Below are 15,218 nucleotides of genomic sequence, written 5' to 3'. Positions count from 1 at the left end.
GAGCCTCAGCTGAGGAAATGCCGCCATGAGATCCAGCTGTAAGGCATTTTTTCAATTAGTGACCAGTGGAGAAGGGCCACTGTGGGTGACAGTGGGTGGTGCTATCCATGGATTGGTGGTCCTGGGCTCTATAAGAAAGGAGGCTGAGCAAGCCAGGGGAGGCCATCCAGTGGGCAACTCCCCTCCATGGCCCCTGCATCAGCTCCTGTCTCTAGGTTCATATCCCGACTTCCCTTGGTGATAATCAGCAATGTAAAAATGTAAGCTGAATAAACCTTTTCCTCTTCAATTTGCTCTTTTTCATGGTGTTTCATCACAGCAATAGCAACCCTAGCTAAGAAACTTCCCAGTGATTCTTCGAGTGCAAACCACAAAGTTAAAAAGTCAGTTACAGCAATGGTGGCAAACACCATTAATCCCAGCACTCGGGAGGCAGAGAACGGCAGATCATTGTGAGTTCAAGACCAGCCTGGTCTACAGAGCGAGTTCCAGGACAGGCTCCAAAGCTACAGAAAAACCCTGGTCTTGGAACAACAACAACAAAAAAAAAAAAAAAATAGTTACAGCTGGGTGATGGTGGCACATGCCTTTAATCTCAGAGGCAGGTGGATCTCTGAGTTTGAGACCAGCCTGGTCTACATAATAAGTTCCAGACAGTCAGGGCTACACAGAGAAATCCTGTCTCAAAAAAGGAAAAGAAGAAGAAGAAAGAAGGGAAGGAAAGAAGGAAGGAAAAAAGATAGAAAGAAAAATATCAGTTATTTTTCAACAACCTTTCTCCTTACAAGAAAACATGCTTTCTGAGGTTTTTCTTAGTTAAATCCTTGGAGAATTCTATTTTATTTTTTTTCTTAAACAGATTGATTCATTCCTCCCCCAGACAGGTGCCAAATGGTTTCTATTGCTCCCATTGGTTTTGTGCGTTTTCTTGTACTGGATCTGCAAAGCTGTATTGAATCTTATAAAATCCCCAAGCTGAAAGCTGAACAAAAGCAGTGAGCAGCAGGCTCAGCCAAGGCTTTCTGGAGAGGGATCCCTAGATTGGGTGAAGTCTGAGCATAGTGCTGCAGATGGCTGACCCTCAACAGAGGGCGTGGCCCTTGTTGTGATGTGAATTCTACCAACATTAGAGGATACACTGCTGGCTTTATCGCAAACTTCAGAAGCAGTGTAGTATCTAGGTTTTTACTTAATCCATCTCCTTAAAGCTACAGAATGAAAATTGCTCTTGAAGTTTTGCAAGTTAGAGGATTTTCCTCATATTCACAAGAGCAAAGCTAGGAGCCTTAATTTAATAGATGAAATTTGTGATGTGATAAAGTGTAAGGAACAAAGGCAATTGCCTGTGTGTGCATTTTACTTTAAGCATTCTTCCGAGGAGTCGGCCCCGATGATAACTGTTAGGGATGGATTCTAAAACGTCGCCTACCGACTCCTGAGTTTGAACGTGCGCTCCCCTGATAATGGTGCTATTCTTGGAAGCGTGGGACCTCTGGAACCGGGGAACTCGCTAGTTAGAAAGTGGGCCACTGGGAGCAGGTCTTTTACAGTTACAGCCTCAGCCCCGTTTCTCTGCTTCCCATTCTGCAGAGACGAGAAAAGCAGCAGCCACACACTCAGGATGCCCTTGCACAACACACCCTCACCCAGCCACAATCCATCCTTCCTCCCCTTAATTGCTTCTGTCACAGCCAAGTGTGCAGTAATTAATCCGGTAACTAAGGCAGTGAGCTAGTTCGTCCCGTTTTCCCACCTCCCGTCTTAAGCTGAGGAAGCGGTTTCTTACCGCACGTGCTGGGTTCATCAGTACCATCTGTGCAGTCCGCGTTCCCATCACACATCCGAGAGTCTGGGATGCATTTCCCTCCGTCACAGCTAACAGCGCCTTCTGGACAGGTGGCTGGGGAGGAAGTTGAACTTCTTCTTCACTATTGCTCATAGCCCAGGAGGGTAATCAGGGACTATCCCTTCAGTAGGTTACCTGCCAATATTTCTGTAGCCCAAGCAATTGAGGATTGGAAAGGAAAAGCTTATCATTTGAAACTGATTTTTGTCTTTCGGGGAGTTAGGGCTTTAGACTCCATCGTAAAAATAGCGAGACATCTGGGCACTCATGCTAAACTTGATTGATCTAGCTTTAAATAGTTGGAATTAAAATTGTACTGGAGTCAGTCACTTGACCCGAACAGAGTATTCCTCTAAAAAAAAACCACCTAATTGTACAAATGTTAGATGCTGAGCACATTTAATTTTGCAGCCTTAACTCCACAAAAGTTTGGGTAGGATTTCAGTCCACCGGGAAACCAGAGGCTGCACTTTTCTGGGGTTGGGAGGACATCTAGGAGAGGAATGTGGTGCTCGCCACACTTTGGGGTTAGGTTTTGTGTTTTTTAGTGGGAGATTTTATTGACCGTGTTCACTATGTGAGAACAGGTGCCAACGGTTGCTAGGATCCCTGCAGAGACTGGTGCTCAGGTCTTCTAGAGACTGCTAGCTCATCAGCACTTGGGACATTCCAGGTAGTGCTTATTTAGCATATACATTACAGGGGTTTTTATTTACCCAGCCCTCTGTGTTTCTGTGGATAGCTACGCCTCGGCTCTTGCTAGGGAGCATCCCGTTTTTAGATAAAGGATGGTAGCCTCAGGGATAGGGATTAAACATAGCCTGAACTAAGCAGTCCACGTCCTATACCTTGCCCTTGAAACTTAAGGGGTTGCCAGACATACCACAGCCTTCCTCGTCCGAGGCATCACCGCAGTGGTCGATGCCATCACACCGCCAGCTGGCCATGATGCATGCGCGATTCCGGCATTGCCACTGCCCCGCCAAGCAACGGCTGTGGGGACAGTGTGCTTTTATGGAGTCATCGTCACAGTCCTGATGGTCATCACAGTGTTCCCAAGCATCCAGACACTGAGCCTTTCCCGGACACTGGATTTTGTAGTCCGGACACGCTGTCAAGATCTCTGAAAGGCAGGAATTAGGTGAGTGGGGCAGAACTGCGGGACAATGACAGACATGCTTATCCAGGCAAGAACTATGGCTACGCCATGGACTCCATCTATTAAAGCAATCGCTAAGAGATGCTAGCTGGATGTCATTAGGGACATGGTTGTGACTTTCTGCACTGACGTTTCTCCCCAAGATAAGTTTTCAAAAAGTCAATAAAGCTAATAAATTTGAAGGGAAAAAATACAAAGAAAAGGTCTAAGAATCTTTTATAACACCAAAGACAACATAACATCTGGCTTAGCCCATACAACCTAAGGCTATTCCGTGGCTTACTTTCAGTTAGCAGCACTACAGATGATGTGAGTGAGCAGAATGATGATGGACTACTGAAAATAGTGGTACAAGGCTGATGAAATGGCCGGGGAGGTAACAGTCCTTGCCCCTAAGCCTGTTGACATGAGCTCAGTCGCTGGGACCCATGCGGTGGAAAGAGAGCATCAACTCCCCAAGTCGTCCTCTGGGGTGCTGCATGGGGTCCATGCATGCATGCGTATGCCACCTGCACAGGTGCATACATAAATAACAAATGGGTGCAATTTCTAAAGCAATTCATACCTACCACAGTTAACCTCGTCGGAGCCGTCTAAGCAGTCCCTGGCACCATCACAAAGCCAGCTGGTAGGAATGCATTTCCCATCATCACACTGCCAGGCTTGCCGGTGCCCAAGGCAAGTTTCCTCTGCAGGCCAGAGTTGGATTCAAGAGCAGGCAAGGAGGAAGATGAGCTTGTCAGAGTCTGTCCGTTTGCTGGATTTCAAGTCATAACATTTAAAATAGCAAAGCAATGAAGACTTCTAAGTTCGACACTGACCCCCAACCGTGAACTTGCTGGTTCCCTTCACACTCCTGACAGCAACTCTACGGTATAGCTTACTTCTCCCATTACTGTGACAAAATACTCGACAGAAGCAACTTGAGAGAAGAAGAAATTATGCAGGTCCACAGTTGAATAAGGAATACAGTTTGTCATGGCAGAGACGGCATGGTGGCCAGAGTGTGAGGTGGCTGGGCATAGTACATCCTCAGTCAGGAATCAGAGAAATGAACACTCATATTTAGCTTACTTTCTCCCCTCCCCCCCTTTTTTTTTAAACTCAGTCTGGGACACCAGTGCTTGGAAAAGCGCCACCTACATTCAGGGCAAGTCTTTCCTCCTCTGTGAAACTCTGGAAACTACATTGCAGACATGCCCAGAAATGTGCCTACTGGATGGTTCTAGAGTTGGTCAAGCTGAGAGAGATTGACGATTAACCAATTAATCTACTTTAACAAGGAAGAATGACCCAGGAGCCTTCAAAGCTTAGCCTCGCTGCCATTGTTGAGAACACTGTAGTCTAGCAAAACTTTTGGGGCAGAGATATTTTATAAGCGTTCTAAAGTGGCAGCTAGCCATGCACTGCTAACAAACACAGGAAAGGTAGGTTTTGCACAACAGGCTTGTTTATTTATATCTAACCATTCAGGTACATTCTGACCCCTACAGGTGGCTGGAAGCCAAGACAGTCCACCTCTTTGAATTCCTTTGATCGCCAAGACTGTATTCAGATCAAAGACAATGCCGGGGAACTAGTAGATTTCGCGGCAAACCCACCTTCAAATAGTTCACCTAAAGAAGGAGACTTAGAGAGTCAGGGTAGCATGCCCGAGGACTACACAACAAAGCAAGCATGGAAGTGTATTCCAACCCATAAACATACGCCTGTTTCTGTTTGTTCATTTGCTTGTTTATTGGATTCTGAGGCTTTAGCCCAGGATTTGCACGTGACCCTCAACCCTGGAGCTTCACCCTGAGTCCTGAGAATGTTTTCATACCAAATATTTCATGTGAAGTTAGAGACAGCAAGTGTCCACCCAAGAAGAAGAAAGTGGGATAAACAAAGAAAGGGCATACTCACCGATACATTGGTTCTCTCTCTCTCTCTCTCTCTCTCTCTCTCTCTCTCTCTCTCTCTCTCTCTCTCTCTCTCTCTCTCAATGCATCTTTAAGCTTTCTGTCTGTACTAGCCTTCAGGTGACCCACCTGGGGCTTCGAATACACTAAGCACTGAGAACAGGGCCTTAGAGCAGCAAACTGTTCGCCAAATATTTAACTTGGCTTCTAAAAGTTTTGTACTTTGTTTGCTCAATTTGCATACAAAAGAGCTTTGTGTATTAAGGTCTACAAGGCTTCCCGAAGAGCCTCTGGATTAGTCTAGTTAAATAAATATGGTCACCAATGCTTAAGCCTAAATTTAAGGTGCAAACTCTGCTTTTACAGTGGCGCCACTAATACTTGACGACGACTGGATTTCGTCTTTGAGAGCCTGTGACACTCAGAGCACTCCTCATGATTGACTCTCCCCTCAGGGGACAAAAGCCATGAGGATGGACACTGTCAGACAAAGACACATCAAATACCTTATAGCTGAAATGATGGGAACTTTCTGAAGTATTTCAGGTTAAAGATTTTTCCATTTATTTTGCATACACACACACACACATGCACACATGCACAAGCACACTGAAGTATCACAAGGATGGGCCCAAATCTAAATAATTCTGACTATTTTTTCACAGCATTAGGATCAGCCTAGGGTCTTGCACATTGTATATACTATCCCCCCAGCTTTTCATTTTGAGACAGGCTCTTGATAATTCTTCCAGTTTGTCTTGAACTCAGCCTATAGCTTAGGCCAGCCTTGGTCTTGCGATCATCCTGTCTCTACACACAATCTGAAGGTAATTTTATATGCTATTTTTAGTGAACCTGTCTTCTGGCTGAGACCTATCACATGAAGTCAGATAGGGAATGTCCCGTGGTGGTATCATGTTTGTATTAAACCACTTTCAGATTTTCACATCGGGAATGCTCGACCTGGCCTAGGACGCCAGGGCTGGTGTACGAGAGCATCTCGAGAAGTGCTTACCACACTGCTCGTCCGTCCCATCCGGGCATTCTTGCTCGCCATTGCAGAGCCAGGCCACAGGAATGCACTTCTCGCCACAAGCCACTTGCCGGGTCCTGTTACACTCGATTTCACCTGCAGTCAATAAGCAAGAGGCGGAGTCCTGAGAGTTTCTGGCCCCCACAGCCTAAGACGGCATTTTTTTCTCCATGATAAGAAGCCATGGAGTGTTCTGTTGAGGAAGACTAAGTTCTTCCTCCCACTCCACTTGGGCTCACTAGGAAATTCCTTTAGAACCAGGTCCTCCTGGTGTATAGAGTTGCTTCGGGGAGGTTTACTGTGTGTCTGTTCTCTGTTAGGTTAGAGGAGACTCACACTTGGGCACCAGTAGACACAGGCGCAGTAATGCCAGATCTAATTCGCTCACAAAGACATGGAAAGTGAAGTTATATGTCTAGGCTCAAAACCTTAGAGCCTAAGTACTTCCATTTAATCTTAGACATGTACAGACCACGTTCAGGGTCCAACACAACATTCTTTTAACAATATCTCTCTCTCACGGCTATGCTATAAATACTTGGAAGCTTTCAAAGACTGGATTTATATTATTTCATTCAAGTCATGAACTTGTAGCTATTGTGTGGTGTTCAATGGTTACCAAAAGCCAGAAGTGGAGGAGGCTCGGAAGGAAACTGCAGGAAGGTCTGAGTACTCATTTACTGTATTGAACTAACTCTTACAGAGGAAAAGACAATCGTTGGCTCCTAGAAAACATAAGCTATACGGCCTGTCCCTGCCGGAGTCCCTGCACCGTGTGTGGAGTACTCAGTAAACAGAACTTACTGAGTACCCAGCAGCAGCCTGGGTCGCTAACTGATGGAAGTGGACGTGAAACAGCTCCTCCTCCCAAGAGACTGGATCCCAGTCTTACAGGTTTTCTTCTACAATTGTGTCACCAACTCAGTTCGATTTTAAAGCAAATGCAGTTTTTAGAAAGCATTTAAAATAAACCCCCAGGAATAGAGTTTATTACTGGATTAGCTGCCACCTCTAGCATCTCCTCCTATTCCATCTAGGCTATCATGTGACTAAAGCCGGCGAGACCCTTTAATGTCTGGCTACTGCTACTATGGGAACAAGCTCAGTCCGCAAACCACCTGGGCTGGCGCATTTTGGTTGGCCTACTTGCTGACTGACTCTCAGGGTGTCTGAATATCCAGAAATGAGCTTAACCTGAACTACTACAGTGGGATTTCTGGTGACTGACTCCAATGTGTCCTAAGAAGTCGTTCCCCTTACCTCTGGCAGAGGGGACACATGGCTCCACTGACATAGATCTGTGGGTGCATAACAAAGTGCTGGCCTGCAGGCTCCCTCAGTCTCTATCCCCAAGTATTGTAATACATTTCACAGCCCCCACACCAGCCTCATGGCCCTTCCCTCCTCCTAGCTATGCACCCTCTCTGTGCCCGGCTATTCTCTACTCTTCCAGCACTTTCTCTCACCCCCTTCCCCTCTTTCACTATGCTCTATTCTCCATCTCTTGCTATGCTGAGAACTCCACTGTTCTCTCCAACTTCAATCACCCTGACCAGGTCCAGTCTGCTGGCCACGTTCCGCTACTTCTTTCTCTCTCTGCTCTGGACTCTTCCAGATGTCTCTGGCTGTTTTCTCTCTCTCATATCTACAAGAAAAACCTTAGTCATGTCGTGGAGCGGCCAAGTCCTCTTCTCCCATTCATCCTCTCACACACGGATAATGGGATCTCGGTTTTGTCGTGTATGCAATCAGGCTAGGCTATACGGGATCCTGAAAAGGAGATTGAAGGCTTAAGCGGACAGGAAGCGGCTTGGCTCAGAAGCTGCTAAATCAATGCTCATCAGACATTAGCTCCTTTGCTACCTCTTGTAGCCGATCCTTCCAGGAGGATCTCAGGGCTGCAGTTCACCGTCAAAAAACTCAGACCATTAGGTGAATCACAACTGAAGAATACTTTGTCTCAGAGATGATCTATTTAGGAACCCAAAATACATATGAAATCTGGGCATTACATGCAGACTGTTTTCTGATACTTTCCTAATACAAGTAGGTGCTTACTATAAAGGCATTTATAAAGTACTTACTAACATCTATTGACATTAAATTCACAGTGGCTTGCTCGTAATCATGGTATCAAGTACACTGCTAAGAGTTGTCCTAAAGCACATGTAAAGATACCTTTATACTCAACGATGTGAAATCACTGTGTTTTAAAATCCTGTTTCAGAAGTGGTATGGGGAGATGAGTCACAGCCTAGATGCTGCAGCAGGTTAGGCACACATTTTGAGGGTCAGAACCTTACGTCGGCTTGATCAAGAAACAAGATACAAACATAAAACGACTTCACGTGTGCATTCTTCCCTTTGTGCCCGGGGTAAGCTCGGGCACATCGGTGCGGTGGGATTGCCAGCCTCACTAGACAGGTGCTTCTCAAAAGCTGCATGCTTCCGACCTCTGTCGGCATCAGCAGCTAGCAACTTCATCCCCTGGGAACAGAACCTGTCTCAGTCAACCGGGGACACGTCGTCTCTCTTCCAGATGCCACCTTTGGATCTGTCTACAAAAGTGGCATCCACCAGTGCCGCAGGGAGTGCTCCTGTCCGTTCTTTCCCAGGGGCAGCTTTGGAGAGTGGCTATTCTCAGTGCCTAGCAACCACCCCATGGCGACTGGTGGGAAACTAGAGCTAGGAAGCGAGTCCCACCGGATCTGGACTTAGAGGAAGGAAGAATCTAAGAGGTAAGGTGTTCTAAGTACTCAGGGGTGGAGAGAGCTCCTTTTGCACTTTTGCTGGGTGACTCCACGAAAGCAACGAAAATCTTTGTCCCTGATCTTATCTCTCCTCCTATTCACAGGTTTGCAAAGGGCCTGGCAATCTTGGGTGATCCAGGTCCCTTCCTGTAGGATGCTCAGCCTCACTGGTCTACACCCTACACACAGCTGGGGACAGACAGCACACTTAGCGAGGCCGCTTGAAGTTCGCCTTCTGTCTGCCTCTGCAGGGCGCTGCTAGTACATTACTGCTACCCTGCACCCTACATTCTGCACCCCGCAAACCCGAGCTGCGACCCTTCCAAGGGCGCCCCTGCACACACGCCCCACTCACCTGCCCCTGAGCGCCCGACGCTGCCCAGCGATACCAGCATCAACGAGAAAAGGAGCTGGAGCATCCGGCACCGCATGCCTGGGAAGGCTAGACTGTGGGATTTGTTCTCGCCTGGCGCCTGAGTAAGGAAAGCCCGGGAGGGAGGAGCAAGAGGCAAGGAGTGCAGGACGCCGTGGGGGAGGGGGCGGGGTGCAGTTCCCACGCCTCCTTGCAGATTGCTGAATCCCAACCTGGGGTGTGCCGGTGCGCATCTTGTGCGCGCACTATCAGGGTAAGACTTGCCGCTGTCCAGGAAGGTCTCCTCGCACTGTGGGGACTTTGTGTCCCGATCGTCAGTGGGACTGGAAACAGCGGTAGGCTCACTGGGAGCTGGCTCTTGGGGGACATGGAAAGGGTTGGTCTGCTCACGAGTCACTTGGAAATTTCACTCAGAGATTTTACATTTACAGACCTGAAGCAGGTCTACCTCTCAGGTGATGCAGTGTGTCATGTGCTCTTCCCTCACTTTGCAAAGCATAGAATTCCCTCTGTCTCTCTGTCTCAGCCTGTCTCATCCTCGCGCACTCTCTTTCTCTCATCCTCTCTCCCTCCCCTCTCCACCTCAACCCCCGAGTGTTTGTGCACCCTGGCACTGCCTCTCCTCCTGCCCCACTTCCCCCTTATCTCCCCCCCCAACCCTCCTTTCCGTGTACCTAGTCAGAATAAATCCTCTCTATGACCCAGTCTCAAAGATGGTGATGAAGGCTCTAAACACATCTTTCTTTCACTGCTAAAGTCCGGAACAGCACTCCTGGTTCAGTCCATATGACTGGGCAAGTCGAATTTGTACCGAGCTAAGCATGAACCCAAGAGAGCCGGCAGAACTTAGCTAGTGGTCATCCCACTGTTCAGGAAGGGTGGATGAATTTTCAGCGGCGCTTCCCACCTGGCACCTCCCACCTCGTTTTCTTAGCGAAGTCAACACTTTCTCTCCAGCAATCCGGGAGAGGTGGATGTCAGCTTCTTGGAAAGAACAGAATGGAGTTAGAATTTATTATGCTAAACTGGCAAGGAGCATTTTTAGTCTATAGGAATGAGAGACAGCAATAAAGCCCTAGAAAAAAATAGAAACAGAAAAATGAATTGCAAAGTGCCTCCTTAGACCGTATTTGCAGCGCTGTAGGCCAACAGCCTCGCTTTAACTAGTACCTCCTCTTCATGTTCACTGTGGCCCTATCACACCGAATCGGAGACACCACAATGCCATATGCTCTGAAGTTTTCTTTGACTGTGTTGTATGCTCTGATTGCATAAGCCAACTTTTTAAAAATTGCCTGTTTTTTTTAAAACAAAATCTTCTAAGATATTATATTGGTTTCTTCCTGAAGTATCCGTGTTCTGAATCATATTATTTTATACGCTTTAATAATATTCAATGTCAAAGAGAGGCAATCAGAGCCATGAGAATATAGACTTGTTCTCACAGAAGGCTAATGGGATAGGTATCACAAACCCACATACCTGAGACCGTTCCTGAATTAAATGAGATTATATGCTGTCTCAGCCACATAGTTACCATAGATATATGACTTGGTCAACAGACATTTCTTTTCTTACAGTTCTAGAGGTTGGAAGTCCATGAAGGTGCTGGCAAAATCAGGGTTTGCTGAGGGACCATTTCCTACTCTGCGGATGGCTTTGTTCTTGTCAAATGCTCACATGGAGAAGAACACAGAAACAAAGCAAATTCTGTTGTATGCCCCTTAAAAGGACACCAATCCCATGATGGGGTTTCACCCTCATTACCTAGTTACTAATCCTATGATGGGTCTCCACCCTCATTACCTAGTTACTAATCCCATGATGGGGGCTCCACCCTCATTACCTAGTTACTAATCCCATGATGGGGTTTCACCCTCATTACCTAGTTACTAATCTCACAATGGGGGTCCCACATTCATTACTTAGCTCAAAAGTTTCCAGACCCTAATACTATGTCATCATCATAGAATTTCACCTCGTGAACTGCGGGTGACACAAACATGTAGACCATAACATATGTACACCGGAACGGCTGCCTTATTGCTTTTATTATAAATAGCATCGGCTCCTAAAAGCTCTTAGCAGCAGAGAAACTGCAGACATAGGTGATATATTTTTGAATTTTTGGTTGTGAGCCTAGCCTTAATGGCTGAGCCATCTCCCCAGGCCAACATAGGTGATATAAATAAATAACCTTTAATTTGTCTTTAAATCATTTTATTCTTGAATCTCATGCTCTTTAGTTATATCTGCTGTCCTTTTACTTTTTTTTCCTCTTGCCAGGTGTGACATTTTGCCTCTTATTGTAAGTCTGTGGTAATCAGGACATTTCCCACCCAATAAAAATAGTCTACATCTTAATACTCAGAGCCGGCAATGGCTTATATGGCTATGGTAGTTTGGCAGTAATTGTCCCCCCCCAAACTTACAGGGGGTGGCACTGTTAGGAGGTGTAGCTTTGTTGGAATAGGTATGGTCTTATTAAAGGAAGTGTGTTACTGCGGGGGTGGGCTTTGAGATCTCCTATGCTCAAGTCATGCCCAGTGTGCCAGTTCACTTCCTGTTGCTTTAGATTAAGATGCGGGACTCTCAGCTCCTTCTCCAACATCATATCTACCTGCATGCTATCATGACCCACCATGATGACAGTGGACTAAACCTCTGAACTGTAAGTCACCCCAGTTAAATGTCTTACCTTATAAGAGTTGCCATGGTCATGGTGTCTCTTCACAGCAATAAAAACCCTGCAGGAGTCGGTTATCTCAGTCCACCATATAGTTCTGGAGACTGACCTGACGTAGTCAGTCTGGGCGGCAGGTGCCTTTACCTGCTGAGCCATCTCCAGGGCCCTTAGCTTTTTGAGTTCAGAAACTATTTCTTATTTTGCTTATTTGTTTCTTTGCTTGTTTGTTGTTATGTTGTCCTTTCTCAGTGTTTTAATCCAGACCTCCTGGTGCCGATCTAAGGAATGTCAACCAGCCTTAAGTTCCTTAGTTATTTCTGTTTCACTGTGGCCTCCCCTGAGAGAAATCACTTAACGGAAGAGAGATTAACTTTGGCTCGCAGTTTCGAGGCTTTCAGCCCACCACTGTGGTGGTGGGGCATGGTAGAGATCATGGCGGCAGGAGTACGAAGCAGGGACTCCTGACAACATGGCAGACCAGGAAGCAGAGAGAACAGTGAGGGCAGGGCCTAGGCATCACCTTCAAAGGCCCACCCGGAGTGACCTACATCAGTCAACTAGACCACAGCCCCTAAATGTTCCACAGCCTCCCAAAACATCATCAACAACTGAGAACAAAAGTTCAAAATGTGTGCATTTGGGGAATATTTCATTTCAAACTCTGAGATCACAGAGTATCATTGATCATAGTATTGATTAATATTCCAAGTATTGTTCTAGGCCCTGGGGGTGCACTGATGAATAACACAGACAAGATATCTATCTACCTGTAGAGTTTCTAGTAAATGTGGCTGGCAACGGGGGTAAAGGAAAAGACATGTGATCAGTAAGATAAATTAGCACGTATCATAGTTTATTACAAAGCGATAATGCTTGTGGAGAAAATAAAGGAAGAGGAATACAGAGTGTTGGCGAAAGTAGAGGGTCATGTTTCAATGCTCAAGAACATTGCTGTGTGACCCTCTTGCAGAAGATGTCACCTATATAAAAAGAGGACAGTGGAAAACTTCTCTTTGGGAGAATATAGAACTGGAAAGCACATCACACACCACAAGAAAACTGGATGGAATATAGGAAACAGCAGGTAGTTCAGAGTGGTGACCACTGAGAGAAAACAATTGGCCTACTATTCCCCTGGAGGTAACTTCCTGGCTGGATCCCAGAAAAAAAAAAAAAAACACAGATGCTGTGTGCAGCCTTGTTAAGAGCATACCGGTGAGAGTTCAGGGAGGCTGAGAATGCTAGAATTTCAGGACAGAGCCCCAAAGAGAAGAAATTCATATGAAGAAAGTTTTAGAAATCTCTACACAGTGCCCTTCATGAGGATGCTGAACCAGTTCTTGTAAAGATTGTGTAAAACGCCATGAAACTAGGCCAGGACAGGAGAGAGAAGAGAAAGAAAACCTTCTTCAGGGGCTGAAGAAATGGCTTAGTGTTCAAGAGCACTTACTGGTCTTGCAAAAGATTTGGGTTCCGTCCAGGAGATCTGTGCTTCTTTCTGAACTTCAAGGTCCCTTACACGCATGGTACACTTCCACCCATGCAGGTTCACACACACACACACACACACACATACATATTAAAAAAATGAATACATGAAAGTATATCTTATTGTAAGCAATTCCAAAATGTTCCTACAAGGAACTGGGTCTTCTCCAGCAAGTGTGAAAAGACTTCAATGAGCACTAAAGTATCTGGTAGAGACTTCAGAGGTCCAAGACAGCTATGGGAAGCAGCAAGCATTCCTGGCTGAGGCATAGTAGTGATACATGGCTTTGCTCCAAGTCCTGGAGAAGCAGAGGTAGGCAGATTTCTGTGAGTTTAAGGAAGACCAACCTGATCTACACAGTGAGTTTCTGGCATAAACAAACACAAACCTCCCAGACTAAATGATACTCTGTCACCAGTGTCCACTTTGTAGGCAAGGATAATTGTGAATGTGGCCTAACACAAAATTGTAAACTTACTTAAAGCATTAAAAAATGTTTGTGTGATTAAAAAAAAATAGTTCTCCAGTACGACTTTTATAGTTGACAACATCATGTCACAATGTCAAATATTCAGCTAAGATCAATTTTCATAGAAAAATAAACAAGCACATTTGTCTCAATATGTGAATTTTCATATAGTAAAATCACATTTCATACCAAATAATTATTTTAAAATAAATTGTATTATGATTTATTGCCAATAAATATTAAATATGCTGTGTTTGTTTTATGTACTTATATATCTGTGGCTACCTTAAAATTTTTGCTGAAGGTCTAAGAGTGCCTCCTATAGGTTAGATGAGTTTATCACACACCCAGGAAACTCAGCAACTCAAGCAGAGTGCATACAAAAGCCTAACCCAACAGTCTTCACAAACAGGTAAGTAAAAGTCATTGGTGTGTATGTGGGCGATGCTGGAGAGATGGCTCAGCAATTTAGAGGACCTAAGTGGTTCACAATCACCTGTAACTCCAGCTCCAAGGGATCTGACACCTGGCCTTTTCAGTCACTAACTCACTCGTGTGTGCAAGTACACACACACACAAACACACATACACACACACAAACACACACACATAAATACAAACACACACAAATACACAAACACATGCACACATACACACACAAACATATACACATAAATACACATATACACACAAATAAAATAAATCTCCTTTGAAAAATAAAAAAATGAAACGTCAACCATGAAAAGAAAACCTTAAAAGCCACAGAGCAAAATGACACATACGCAGTGAGTCAAAGGCAAAGGCAGCAGCAGCATCCTTGGGAGAAACTCTGCCAGCCAGAAAACCACACAGCGATGTCTTTAAAGTACTAACAGCAAAAAACAGAAAAGGAGGGTGTGGTGGGGGAACAAACATCAGCCTAAAACTCTGCACAAAAAAAATTGAAGAGCAAAAACAGAGTGCAAAATTTATCAGACGAATGGAAGCTGAGTGGTGTTGTCAACTGCAGAATGATTTAATTAAAATATTAAAGGATGGGGCTGGAGAGATAGCTCCGTCGTTAAGAGCACTGAATGCTCTTCCAGAGGACCTGGGTTCACTTCCTCGAACCCATATGGCAGCTCACACCTGTCTGTAACTCCCATTTTGGGGGGGGTCTGGGGGTAGTGGATCTAAGGCTTTCTCCTGGCCTCCTGAGCACCAGGAACATATATGATGCAGGTACATACATTTAAGCAAAATACTCATACAGTTAAAATAAAAATAAAGTAAATCTTAAAAAAAGAAAGTAAGAGCTTTTAGAGGACTTTTTCTAGTAAAAGAGAAGTGACCCCAGATCAAGAACAAAAACTTGAATCTACATAAGGAAAAAGGACAGCGGAAATATTAAACATCACATTTTTTAATTTTCTCTGAAAAGTAGCTAACTATCTAAAGCAAAATAATCGTGGCAAATTTTAGTATTCATGACATAAACAGGAGAAAACTCTGTGGCGACAGTGATTCAAAGGC

General features: G+C 45.2%; 1 protein-coding gene across 7 annotated transcripts in view; it reads right to left on the bottom strand.

The window, feature by feature from the left end:
* Positions 1–9,166, bottom strand: part of LOC126504455 (low-density lipoprotein receptor-related protein 1-like) — a 76,623-nt gene extending 67,457 nt beyond the window's left edge. For all 7 annotated transcript variants that reach the window (XR_007592601.1, XR_007592603.1, XR_007592604.1 and 4 more), the window contains exons 1-5: positions 9,045–9,166; positions 5,922–6,035; positions 3,575–3,694; positions 2,730–2,969; positions 1,787–1,900 (exon numbers count right to left, since the gene is read on the bottom strand). Coding sequence is in view for 2 of the 7 variants with exons in the window: in XM_050146815.1 (XP_050002772.1) it covers positions 1,787–1,900; positions 2,730–2,969; positions 3,575–3,694; positions 5,922–6,035; positions 9,045–9,120 (664 nt within the window). In the remaining 5 variants the exon portion in view is untranslated. The remainder of the gene's footprint in view (positions 1–1,786; positions 1,901–2,729; positions 2,970–3,574; positions 3,695–5,921; positions 6,036–9,044) is intronic.
* Between the last annotated feature and the right edge of the window lie 6,052 nt (positions 9,167–15,218).

Source organism: Alexandromys fortis, unplaced genomic scaffold, assembly GCF_014885135.2.
Source record: "Alexandromys fortis isolate MF-2015 unplaced genomic scaffold, M_Fortis_MF-2015_v1.1 scaffold_55, whole genome shotgun sequence".
Classification (NCBI taxonomy): Eukaryota; Metazoa; Chordata; class Mammalia; order Rodentia; family Cricetidae; genus Alexandromys; species Alexandromys fortis.
This window is presented reverse-complemented; position numbering and strand designations above follow the sequence as displayed.